This window comes from Ambystoma mexicanum, chromosome 5q, assembly GCF_040938575.1.
Source record: "Ambystoma mexicanum isolate Mex_15411 chromosome 5q, UKY_AmexF1_1, whole genome shotgun sequence".
Taxonomy (NCBI): Eukaryota; Metazoa; Chordata; class Amphibia; order Caudata; family Ambystomatidae; genus Ambystoma; species Ambystoma mexicanum.
In genome coordinates, this window is record NC_090933.1 from 1,054,832,901 (window position 1) to 1,054,845,387 (window position 12,487).

The following is a 12,487-nucleotide window of genomic DNA, read 5'->3' on the forward strand; positions in this document are numbered from 1 at the left end:
GCGCAGTTGCTAAATCGAGTGCCATTAAACTTAGAAGTGATCTATTTAAAATGTAAGTTATTTTCTTTCACACGTAAGTATGTATTCCTGTAGGTTCCAGGTGCTACTAATATATCAGGCCCTATATATCAGGACCTATTCAGGGCTTTTTCTGAGAGTAAGTGTGACTCACGTAATTCATCAATGTTATGTTGGGTTTGGTAAAGCCCACCTCTGCCATTTACATGACCCTCTGGCACTTACAGGCATATCTTGACTGTGTTAAGGGTTTCGTGGTATGGGCCTGTGAGGTCCATGGATTGAATAGTCCTGCCAGGGGAGGCGGCTGCATGTAGACCTTTCCCTTCACCTGTCTGGCCAGCTTTGCTGAGGTTTAGTATGAGTGTGTGAGAGATTTCTGTTCACTGCTGTCCGGCTAAGGGGAAGACTACCTATGCCCCTTCCTTTATGGCACGTAGCGGTTTAGGTCTTTGGGGATGGTGATGTGAGTTTTCCTGATGCCACCTCTCTTCTGCCTGTCCATGCTTGCCCGGGTGATATAGCAGTGCTTCTGCTGAGGCCTGTTCCGTGCTGTCAGTTCACGGAAAGACCCATGGCTTGGTCTCGTGGTAGTTGTGATCTTCCAACCCAGGTAGGGTTTTTGCTTTCAAATATACGCAGGTATGAGCAAAGATAATTTGGGAAGAGTGCAGTTACTACTCAATAGTGACTGGTAATATGAATCAGGTCGCCTGTCTCACCGATTCTACAATTCTTTACCAGGGAACTATATAGTTGCAGATGAAAACTGGACTGGGATTGTTAACCCTGCCTAATCTTTAGCAACATGTTTTTCGATCCCCCAGTCTTCCCTCCAAAAAGTACTTGAGGTGGATTCCACATACTAGCCTATTGGGGCTCTCAGGATAGTTGGGGGACGGGGGGCGGGGATTGGCACATTGGGCTTTCTCCTAGCAGTCTGAGCCCCTTTGATTCTTAATTTCTGCATTGCATCTGCCAGCTTCCGACCTTGTTCCTGCATCTTGTAAAGTTGCTGGACCCATTTCCCTTTCCAGGAGAGCAGATCATTCCAATCCAGCTAATTACGGGCCATTTTCTGTAATAGCTGCCATTTGTAAGGTCTTTGGGAAAATGATGCTTTCGCAAATTCTTGATTGGGGGAAGGGTGGCGGGGAATATTAACTGCATTCAAGGAGGGTTTCACTGTACATCTGGCGCTGTTGAGCAGGGCCAGTGTTTGGCCTTGCTTTATATAAAATATAGCAAGCTGTACACGAGTCGTTTGTATCTGGGGTTCATAGAACTTAAAGCCGCTTTCGATTCAGCCAGACAAGGCTGTTTATGGGGTCAGCCACCACTGTCTCTCCAGAGGTTTTGGACTACAGCTCCCATCAGCCGTTTGCAGCAGTCAGTGGGGATTGATCCTGGTATTTGTAGTTGTGAGCCACATGTAGCAGACCCTGGATGTCGCAGCAACCTAGCAGGGATTAGATTTGGAACTAATGGGGTTTTGGCAAGGAATTTCCAAGGAAACTGGGAGTCTGACAGAGCTGCAAGCTTGTACCCATACTTTTTAATTTGGTGTTTCTTTTATGATGTTGCAGGCTGGATTTTAAAGGAGGGATCGGATGCACTAGAATTTCGAGAGATCCACCTACTGCTTTCTTTTTTTAGATGCTGCTGCTATTCTGTCTTGCACTGAGCTTGCCGGCCCAGTTTATGGTATGTGTGAACCAGGGCAAATCAGAGACACGCCTCATGCACCTTTGTTAAAATGTGTTTTGTAGGTACAGACATTGTCACGCTGGCCGTAATTCCTCCCAAGATATGCCTGACGGATGGGAACCCCCTAATCGTGATCAGCTCAGGAATAAGTGAATTAAGGTGCGATGTTAATAGCAGGAGGCAGGCCCTGATCTCACTTTGTCCTGCTTGAACGGTTGAACCAATGTTGTTAATTATTTTGATCTTTAAATTTTCTCGTTTTTTAGCAGTACTTTGAGGCCATAGCCTACCTGAAATGCTGCCTTTGTATTCTATGCTCAGGAACGATGTTCTGCCCTTACTGTCTATTGTGGCGGGGGGGCACATCGTTGTTCTGCCCTTACTGTCTATTGTGGGAGGGGGGACACATTTTGAACCTTAAGTCTGTTTATGTCCATTAAGCTGCAGCACCCAGGAGACCTTGGCCCCTGTATTGAGGCTAGGATTAGGCAGCTGCATGACGCTCTCATGTGTCCTCACAGTACGGCTTGTGGTTGTTTCTTAAGGGTGATGCTCTTTTTCCCTGCCTTCTTATGGCGGCAGGGGGCAGGGATGATCTGCTGTAGACTCCTGCCAGATGCCTCTTCCCCTGCCAGAGCTGGGAGAAACATCTGCAATTGTGTGATTATACATATTGCCCTCGATACCATCGTTTCAGGATAAGTACATAACTGATCATGTAAAAAGTATTTTGTTGTCATCTGTTAAGGCTTTTACTGAGGAAGAAATAAATGAATTGTTTAACATTTTTCAGTTGGGATCTCTGGTACATTGGCAGTTTGGTACCATGTGATTGGTGTAATTTGCAAGTCAGCTGTGTGAAATACAGTATACCATATTGACATTTGAGTTGAAAGACATTTATAAAGAATTGTACACTACTGAACATTTACAGCTAGGTAAAATATGTGGTCTCTATACTACACTACAGACTAGGCAACAATCCCGTATGTACGAACTTTGTGATCCTGCACAAACCATGCAATCTCACTAATGCCAATATAGGGCACCATAGAAGAGATTCAGTTTAAAATATGTTGATGGGAAGAAGGATTTTTTCCAAATGCTTGAGCAATATGCATCAGTACATACCAATGCTCCCCATGGTTGAAAGGCTTCTGCAATTAGGATGTTTAAAACGATTACCTGCTAATCCCTGCAAAGCCGACTGAGATATTGGCAGTTTTATAACTAATACTACATAACTTTGTCACATTGGGATACTGTGACGAAACGACTCCTGCTCTGCAGAAGTACAGGGATGAGTAGTGGCTAAAGTACCTACTCAGCCCTACACTACTACTAAGAAGCCATGGACCCGTTCATAAAGGTGAAAAGGGCACAGCCTGACAGATATATCTCCTTCCCCTCCTTTGGTAATGTGGACTGAAGGCAGGCTGTACTCTTCAGGTGGGGGGCAGGTTGGTGAGCTGCTGCAGAAGCAATCCAAACAACACTACCAGGGTGGTGCTCGGGAGATTGTCCTCAAGGTCTTGTGATGAGGGTCCTCAGGTACATCTTCCTGACTCGGCTACTACTAGTGATTGCATCATGCTCATCAGGCTCTCCGACTGGTATTTGTGGCAGAGCAGTCCAGGCCTAACTCAAAAGAAGATGAAGTGGGGTGGTTCACACGTCCAACAAACACTTTTCGTTCTTACCAAATAAGAGAGGTTCCATTCACTATAATCTATACAAAATATAATCTTTATGTTAAGACAAGGCAACCAGAAAACAATACACTAACAGGGGAAGTAAAACTTTGTAAAACAGAGAGAACAAAGTGTAACACGTAAGCATCTCTTTTGAATACGATTTCAATACAAAAGTCTTTCTTGCGAGACAAACAACAAATAATAGGCATGTAAAGGCTTTCAGATTCAGGTAGGCAAGTAAGTTCTCAGCGAGCAAGAGGGACCAGTATTCCAAATAGGGGCGGTCTTCGGCGGGAGAGATTTACCTCAGTCTGAACGTGCCCCCAAGAGTCTATTTAGCAGGAGAGCCCTAAGGGTTGGCGGAGATGAAGAAGAGGGCTAGGAATGAAGAATGAAGCAAAGAAATTGTTGACCAATGGTGACAGAGGTCAGGGCAGCAATAATCTAGGACAGGGTAAGCAGTTCTGCAGGATGTGATTGGCGGTTTCCAGAGGCGGTTGATGTGCTCATTCTTCAGTAACAACTGAGGGCTCCTGTGATGACACACTGAGGTAGATAGGACCAGTAGTCCGCTGGGAAGGATCATTAGTAGAGATTCTGAAATTCCCAAGTCCGGGTCGGAGCGAGAGGATCAGACATGAGAGGTAGCTGTGGGCCATGGTTATCAGTGCCGCTGAGCTCCCATGTCATCCTCGAGCCCGGGATCCGGCTTTTGAGGATGAGGTCAGCTTGACGAGACCCCAAGGAAGAGTGGATGGTGAAAAAAGGCTCAGGAAAACACACCAGTGAGGGGTTAGCCACTGAAGATGGATCGGGAAAGTGAGTTCAGTGGTGCGAACGCAGGAATAGAGGCAGCACAGACTCTGGAGCTTCCAAGGTGAGAGGACATGGAACCAGGTTGCTTGCCTGTGGTCCTGCGAAGAAGATTCTCAGGTCAGTTCATCTTGGCAAGTCTTCAGAGTTCTAGCAGCAAAGGAGCACCCACTTCTGGGTACGGTGATGCAGGCACTGTCAGGAGCTTTAGGAAGGTGAGGCCTTTGAGCGGGGCCTGTGTTCTCGTTGTCACACCAGATCAGTGGAAAGGAACACTGCTGTTGGTTCCTTTTGGTCTTCTTTGGAGAGCAAGAGTTTTTCCGGTAGAGGAAATGTTCAGGACACCAAATGGTGTTGGTGCAGAACTTTGGTCCTTCCTTGATCGGCAATGTAAGCGGGCAAGGGGGTCTGGTTGTATCCCCCCTCGAGAACCAGGGAGTGAACACTGTACCCAATCATACACCTAGCATAACTCAAACATAAGGGTGGTTAGTCAATGGTAGGCAATGTCAGTCAACGCCATACCATCCCTCCAATCATACACAAGCATTATGGAAGAGTCTGTGGCACAAATAAATTAATCTACCCTCTCCCAGACTGCTATCTTGTATCAGGCTGGCTACATCCCACCCCTGTGAAACACACACCCAGTGGCCGATGATGGTCACCTCCTGGCACACACAGAAAGAGGGATAGTAATTTGCCCCCTAAGGTCTTCAAGGTAACAACTACAACCTCCATCTTGATGAAGGGGGCCAGGTAAAATGGAGGCCACCAAGTGGAATCAATTAATATACGCAAAACAAGCTACAACCAACGTAGTGACATAACTAACAGAGAGATGGTGCACTCTCTGGGAGACTAAGGGGTACCTTTGGCGTACCCCTGCCTTAGGAGTCATAAGGACTCTCAAGAAAGAGCCCAAAACAGAGAGTCCCACTCTCAGTCAGAGGTGGGTTTAAGCCTGGCTGGGAGTAAATCAACTCACAAAGCCAGAGAAGCAGGAAATAAATAGAGGCGGCTGCAATAGGTGATGAAAAGTGATCTTTCTTCCTAAGAGGTGGTACCAAAATAAAAGAATGCCCAACCAAAGTTCTATGAAACTAGGAACTTCGATGAAGACTAAGCATGCACCCAACGAATAGAAAACACTAAAGACCCACCCCGTAAAGCAGACACCTAGAATGAATACTTTTGAATGAACGTGCACTCTGTGTGAAGAAAGGGGTTCAGGGAATAGATTTTTGCATCTGTCACGCCCTGCCTCTACACGCTTCACTCTCTCCATGGATCACCTACACGCAACTTTCAGAGGAATGCGATCAGTGGGAGCCTGAGGAGCAGAGACCTGGAAGGGAGGAGAGACGTGTTAAGGAAGGTTGCGTGCAGCAGATTGATAAAGAAGCTGTGCTGTTCACCAGCTCTGCTTCCCTTTTTCCCGCTTATCACTCCTGCGGATGGGCATACACATGCAATAGCATTACATTTCAAAGTTTTAAAAAGGCAATGAAAGCAAAGAAGGGCACTGTAAGGTGGACCAGGGAGATAGGGCCTCTTTTTAAATACCTTATGTTCTTGTCTTTGGGGCTCAACAGTGTCGGGTGAGGCTCTTTGGCAGGAAATCAGGATGCTTTCAGGGCCGGAGCAGGGCATTGTTGAGGGGCTAAACTAACAGGTTGGAATGGTACAACACAGTGTTTGGGTACAGAAACGGCTTGGAGGTCAAAACGGCTGGTTACCATGCGCCGGGTCTAGTTCAGGATGCTAGAAGGCTCATGGGTCTCCTCAGATGCAGAGATATGGAGGCGGCCGAGGTTCGAGGTGACTCTGGCGGTTTCTGGCAGCAGCTAGGACAGCATTGAAAGTCCCAAAACTGGAGTTGAAGCAGTTCGGAGATGCAGGTGTACTGGACCTCTTCCAAATACATTAAGTTGTTGTGTTTGGGGTTCAGCAGTGTTGACACAGACTTTTCAGTCAGGCTTATCAGTGTGGGTGTCTGGGTTCTTTTGGCACAGGACTAGGGTTCCAAAAAGCAACGGCGGTGTCATGTTCCAACTATGCAGTGCTGTAGAGCAGTAGTGATGGCTTGCGGCATGAAGATGCTGGGGACAGCAGGTGATGTCAGGTCAGCAGCGTTTGAAGACGTAATGGCCTCAGTCATGGAGAAGCCGAGACTGGCCTTTAGCAGCAAGCAGGCTTGGCTGGCTCAACACAGTGCCTAGGTACAGCAGCGGCAATGGCTTTGAGCTCGAGGAGGCTGGTGACCAGGCAGCAGCGTTGAGTTGGGGACACTAGAAGGCTTGGTGGATCTCAGATGTGGAGATGGCTGAGCTTCAGTGAAGGTGTCGAGCAAAACTCATTGATGTGGAGGTGGTGGATTGTCAGGTTGGTGGTGTCTCTGGTGTTTCCCGTGCAGCAGCTTGGAAAGGGTTGAAGGTGTCCATACCGGTGCCAAGGCCGTTCGAAGATGCAGAGGGATCCAGGGGGTCACTTCCTTGGTTCTGTGGTTGCTTTTAGACTCAGTCTAAAGCCCCAGGGCAAAGTAAGTAATTTTCGGTGCTTTCCAGCCCTGAAGAGTTGTAGAACACACTTACCGGGTTCTGCCACCTCCAGTAAACAGGTTCCTGGGTACGGTATCTGGTCTTTCCATCTAAAACCTATTCATCAAATACCTTTCCATCGAAAATTATTGAGTTGCCTTTCCATCGAAAAGCATATTCATTGAATAATTTTCGATGGTTAATTTCAATGGATAATTGGGGTTAGGGGTAGGGTTAGATTAGGGACAAGGGTTAGATTTAGGGTTCGATTAAGGGTTAGATTAGGGATAGATTTAGGGTTAGGGTTGGGTTTGGGGTTAGGGTTAGGGATTAGGTTTGGGGCTAGGGTTAGATTAGGGTTAGGGTTGGGGTTGGGTTAGGGTTGGGGGGTGTGCGTGGGGGTTGGGGAGCCTGGGCGGAACCCCCCCAATATACAATAAACTTTAAAACGTTACAAGGAGCTGGCCAGTTCCACAGTTTCAGCACTGGACAGCTCCATGTAATGTTTTACGTTACAAAAAATTGCATCGAAATGCTATTTTTTACATTTTAAAGTGCATTTTCATCTAAACCTGTCCATTTATATATTCAATGGACTGGTTTAGATGGAAATGCACTTTCACATGTAAAAGATTTCAATGCAATGGCATTCAATGGATTTCCATAGGTGGATTTGCATTTCGATGCATTTCCTTCGATGGAAAGACCATAAACCCTGGGTACCAGTGCCATAGCTTCACAGGCCTTGTCCTGCTAGCCAGTCACCCCCAGTGTTCTCTGAGAAAGCTTAGGGAGAAGATCTTTCCTCTTCATTGGAGCTCCCGGTTCTCACATCTCTGGCAGATGACTTTGGAGTAAACTGTTCTCCCAATCAGGTTCCAGCAAATCCTTCCACAAATGTGTTCCAAAGAAGAATCTACTAAGGGCAGGGTACCTCTCCATATAAAGGCAAAACAAGCATGTTCTCAGGGGTCTAATGAGCTGCTCTAACAAGTGACCTGTGCCTTCTGATATCTTACCCAGAGTGCTTTGTTTGCAGGAACTGCACAGAGGGCAATACGTTTAGGGAGCTCTAGTCGAATCCGAGATGGTGAACATCTTCTTTTGTTTGGGCTACTATAGCACCCCTACTCCCCCTTCCCTGTCTGCCTACTTCAAAGAACTCCAGAAATCGGCACTGCGGTGTGAGAAAGCCCTTGTCATGTCAGGGCCCTCTTTGAAGCACTGGTTTTCTAGGGGACCTCCGGCGAGAGGGTTCCTGTGCATTGCAGGGACGTGTCGGCCTTCCTCACAGGGATCAAATGGGCAGCTACCTGGACAGGGTCCAACATGGTTCTTGTGAATACACAGAGGCCAGAAGGTAATTCACGCCATGCTCTGTCATGCGTGAATTACCTACGATAGATGAAAGTACTAGCAAAGGCTTATATTGACAGTTTACCATGCTACTATGCAGCTGGGGTGCAGATTTATTATCATAATAAACTGAGCTGTGCACGATTAAAAAAACACTTCTGCCTGTTTAATCTTAATGTTCCAACAGCTGTCAGGAATGCAAAGGCCTCCCTTTCAGAAACAGAATTACCCACATCATTGTATTGCTAAAAACCAAAAAAGCCTGGGAAATGTAATCCTCATAGAAGGCATAATGATGCGCAAACAGCTCAGCAGCCGGAGATAGCAGATAAAGGAACATTGTACAGATATGTTTTTCTTAAACGAGTATTGTCTTTGCAACAGTATTTAATCTTGTAATGCACTGTTATCATGCAATCTGTTTTAATGGTATACTCTGATGTGATTCCACTTCTTGTAATGTAATTTTGCATGATATCCTTGTGTAAATCAAACACTGTTATGTCACTTCTTGTGACATAATCTTCGGAGATGTCACTTCCTATGTCCTTACTTCAGATGAGATCCCTAGATTTGCAAATTCGGGAGCCACACACTTAACATACATGTCTTCTGAATTCCTAATTCCTAGGATTGGTCCTGCCAGGACCTCATTTCTCTTTAGAACGCAGTCTGCTCTAGGGGGGTCCAGCCACAGCTTTCCAACATTGGATCAGATCAGTCAGGTCATACATCGATTACTTGCAAAAATACTAAGTAGCAGCAGGTGATTACAAAAGCTGAGAAGAGTACACTTTCCCTGGACCAAAGACGGAACCTGTCCCGATGAGGACTGCACTGTTGGACTTAGAGGTTGTCTTGTAAGCCGCACATCACACCACAGAACAAAGTAGTCGAAAAGAGATAGCTTTACCCTTGTGTGTTCGGCGTGGACACCTGAGGATGTCTGATTGGGCGGAATAGCTGATATACCACCCTTTCAGAGAGGCTATAATGTTGGGTAGTCAGGGCACAGAGAATATTTTGGCTAATGAGGGAATCAGAACAGCCTGTAGTCCCTGATTGGCCAAAAATGCCCTTTTTACCAGCCAATCAGATGTCAACCAAATGCAATCCTGTTCCATCTCAGCCCTTGAACCATCACCGGAAAAGTGAAGTGAAATCCTTAGAAATCTGCTTTGGTGGGCGTGGATGATTTCAGAAGAATTCTGCATGTTTCACTCCCTTGCAAAATGCTCTGCCTGCCTCCATTTGTGTCCCTGCACAGACTTCTTTGCTGAATTCTTTGGATGCAGTAGCCTGCAATCTGGGTACTAAGGGTAATGGCTCTAACACTAAAGGCTTCTGGACATTCTGCCAAATTACAAGATTCCTAACTCAAGTGACTACCACCAATAGCTCTTGCACCAACCTCTACCTGAAATATGACTTTTGGCCTTGTAGCATCTACTTCCCCAGTCACTCTAAGAGATCTCTTCAATGGTTCTGACTGTTGATCCTAGCCCACCTTACTTAGGGACTAGGTGCTCATCTGCTTTCACTGGGCTTCCAGGCACTAGTGCACTCTGCTTAGGTCTGACGGAATACAAGGTTTGTGTAACTTAACCGGTCTAATTTCTGTTATTGCACATGCTGTAAAAGTCATAGAAGTGGGAAGGGTTTGCTTGGCACTGATCTGTTTTTTGCTGCTTTCTGGCAGAAATCCTTGACAGGAATATTTGGTAAACTTATGGTATATGCCTCTGTTCCTCCCTGCCAGGCTGATGAATTCAGAGAGCACGCTCTTACAGCCTAGGGAAGAAGAAGGCATCAAGTATGAGCGCACCTTCATGGCGTCTGACTTAATCGATTGGTTGATCCAAGAAGGAGAGGTCACCACAAGAAGCGAAGCCGAGCAGCTGAGCCAGAGGTTGCTAGAGCATGGAATCATGCAGCATGGTAAGGGGCCGAATTACTCTATGTCCTTTACACCAGTAAAGCCTTGCACCATGACTAAATACGTGCCCCAATTTCAGTACGACATATAATGCAAGACTTACCACAGCTCTAAACCTTTTAAAGATGCAATCAACGTTTTCTGATTGAAAAATACTGGTCCGATTTGAACTTTTCATATAAATGTACTGCTGTAGAAGAATATTTTGCATTGTTATGGCAGGAGCACCGCATTTGTTACTGAAACGGGAGGTAAAAGGAGAGTTGAATCCACCAAATGAGAGCCAATTCTGAGATTAGAATATCTTGTTTTGTAATTCCTAGTGATGGCAATTATGGTTATGACATTAGGTTTTCTATTAGAGTTACAGTACCTGTAAATATAATCCGAGGGACATCGACACATGAGGGATCATGGGTACAGTCAACGTCAGACTAGGGATAAGATTACAAACACGCCTGGTAGATGTCCCTTTTTGAACTTCGAAAATGTATTGTGCAATACTCTGCGCCAACCACTAGATGTTGGCCTTTGTAAAGCATATGAATTGAAGCAGATACAAGCATCAGAAATACAATTATGGTAAGTAGTGTATGCCATATCGTTCTTTTTTGTACCTCAGTTCTAGCCCTGCAAGGTGATTCTACCTCCTGCTGAAACATACACTCCAGTGTATCTTAAACATATTGTATAATCTTTCACAAGTGCCTCCCCATGAAGAGTCTACAAATAAACCCAGCCCCTGCCCCATGCTGTCCTGTCTTGTCTATATTGTGGATAGACTTCTTGGTTACTATGCAGGCACTGTGGTGGCAAGTAACTTGGATTCTGTGGGAATAGTCTGCACCTGTGAGGCAAATATAGTTGATGAGGGGGTGGAGTGGTAAGTCAAAGGCAGAGTGAGAGCACCTGAGAGAAGCCTCCAGTAATGGCATCCTCTGTGCATGTTAGAAGGACCTGCTTTGCCACACTAACGCGTGTGTGCTGAAGGATACTGACTGTGGCTGTATCCAAGCCCATCGTTCTCCCTTCAAGTGCCTTGATTTGTGCATCTGCTACAAACGTCTGTTTGTGCTACTCTCTCTTGTGGATGTAGAGCAAAAGAACTACAGTGCTATTAATTGACAGGAGTTCTCTTCCTCCTCAGCCTAGTCAGGGTCTTTAAGTAGAAGAAGCATTCCAGGTTTCATAGTGAAATAGAGCTGACTTAACCAATGGTGTGGCCCCCAGTTTCCTTAGATCAGTGGATGGCAATGATGAAGGAGTAAAAAAAACAGCTAAGAATGAGTCCCGTCAATGAAGATACCCTTATTTATTTATTTATTTATTTATTTTTTTGATTCAACTGTTTTCACAGTTTTTACAAATGGTGTGAACATGAAAAGGCTTCTCTTTTCCGCTTCACCGCCTGGTCGGGTAGAGATTTTTTTTATTTTTTTTTATTTGTGTTTAATCCCTTCGGATTTTTTTACAAAACGAAGAATAAATAGCTGAAATTCCCCTCCAATGTTTCCAATGTTTAGTATCTGATTTCCGGAAGGTCTCAAGTCTCAAAGAGGGACGAGGCGAACAGCTGTTAATGATTCGTCTGATGTCTTGGCGAGCCGGTGAAAACCTGCATGGGGGGAGCTCTGGCTTGTGACTGGTCTATATTTGCGCGATCTACAGGCGGGCGGTTAAAGGCTAAGCTTCTACGGAACATTTAGAGTTAATGATGTATTGCATGATGTTTACAGTAGCCAAGGCCCAGCCCTGTTTGTCGCCTGCAATCAACTTGTTCCAACAGGTCTCCTCATCGGTTGCTGTGAAATCGGAGATGCAGTTCTTCAAATAGATACCCCGAATCTCTCGAGTCTTAGGGCAATTCAACAGGAGGTGACGAATCGTTTCTTTTTCTGTTGGGGATTTACAGTAACGGCATTGACTTGTGTTTGATCTGCCTCTTATTGCCAAGATCTCATTTGTCTCCAGGAGATTTAAACGGATTCTCAAAAAGTAGAGCCGAGTTGCTCTACTAGGAAACCGTTTAAGGTATGTTTGCAATGTGTCCTGTTTTTTAAAGAACGGTGGAAGATGGCTGGTAAGTTTGTATTTATTAGCTGATTCTATAGTTTGAATCCAGTCCCACTCTTTGATTTTTTTGGAGGTTTTGACTGGGTTGGCTATCAACTCTTCCTTACAACTGTCGGCTGAATGTAGGAGGGCCAGCATGGTGGATTCCCATCTCAGCAATGAGTTACATGATTTCATTTCCAATTCCTGATTTATCAGGCGATAAACGTATGGGCTCCCTGGCGTGATGCATTTCCTGTATAGTAGGACGCTGTTCAACGCCACCGAGGTACTCAAGGATAGCAAGCCAAGTTCTCTCCTGAGCGGCGCTATCGGTGTCGATTTCGGGAGACCCAGTATTTTCCTCCAGA

At 45.6% G+C, this 12,487-nt stretch overlaps 1 protein-coding gene across 3 annotated transcripts in view; it reads left to right on the forward strand.

Moving 5' to 3' along the window:
* Nucleotides 1–12,487, forward strand: part of DEPTOR (DEP domain containing MTOR interacting protein) — a 943,485-nt gene that overhangs the window by 478,061 nt on the left and 452,937 nt on the right. For all 3 annotated transcript variants that reach the window (XM_069621557.1, XM_069621555.1, XM_069621556.1), the window contains exon 5: nt 9,888–10,066. In XM_069621557.1, coding sequence (XP_069477658.1) covers nt 9,888–10,066 — 179 coding nt within the window. The remainder of the gene's footprint in view (nt 1–9,887; nt 10,067–12,487) is intronic.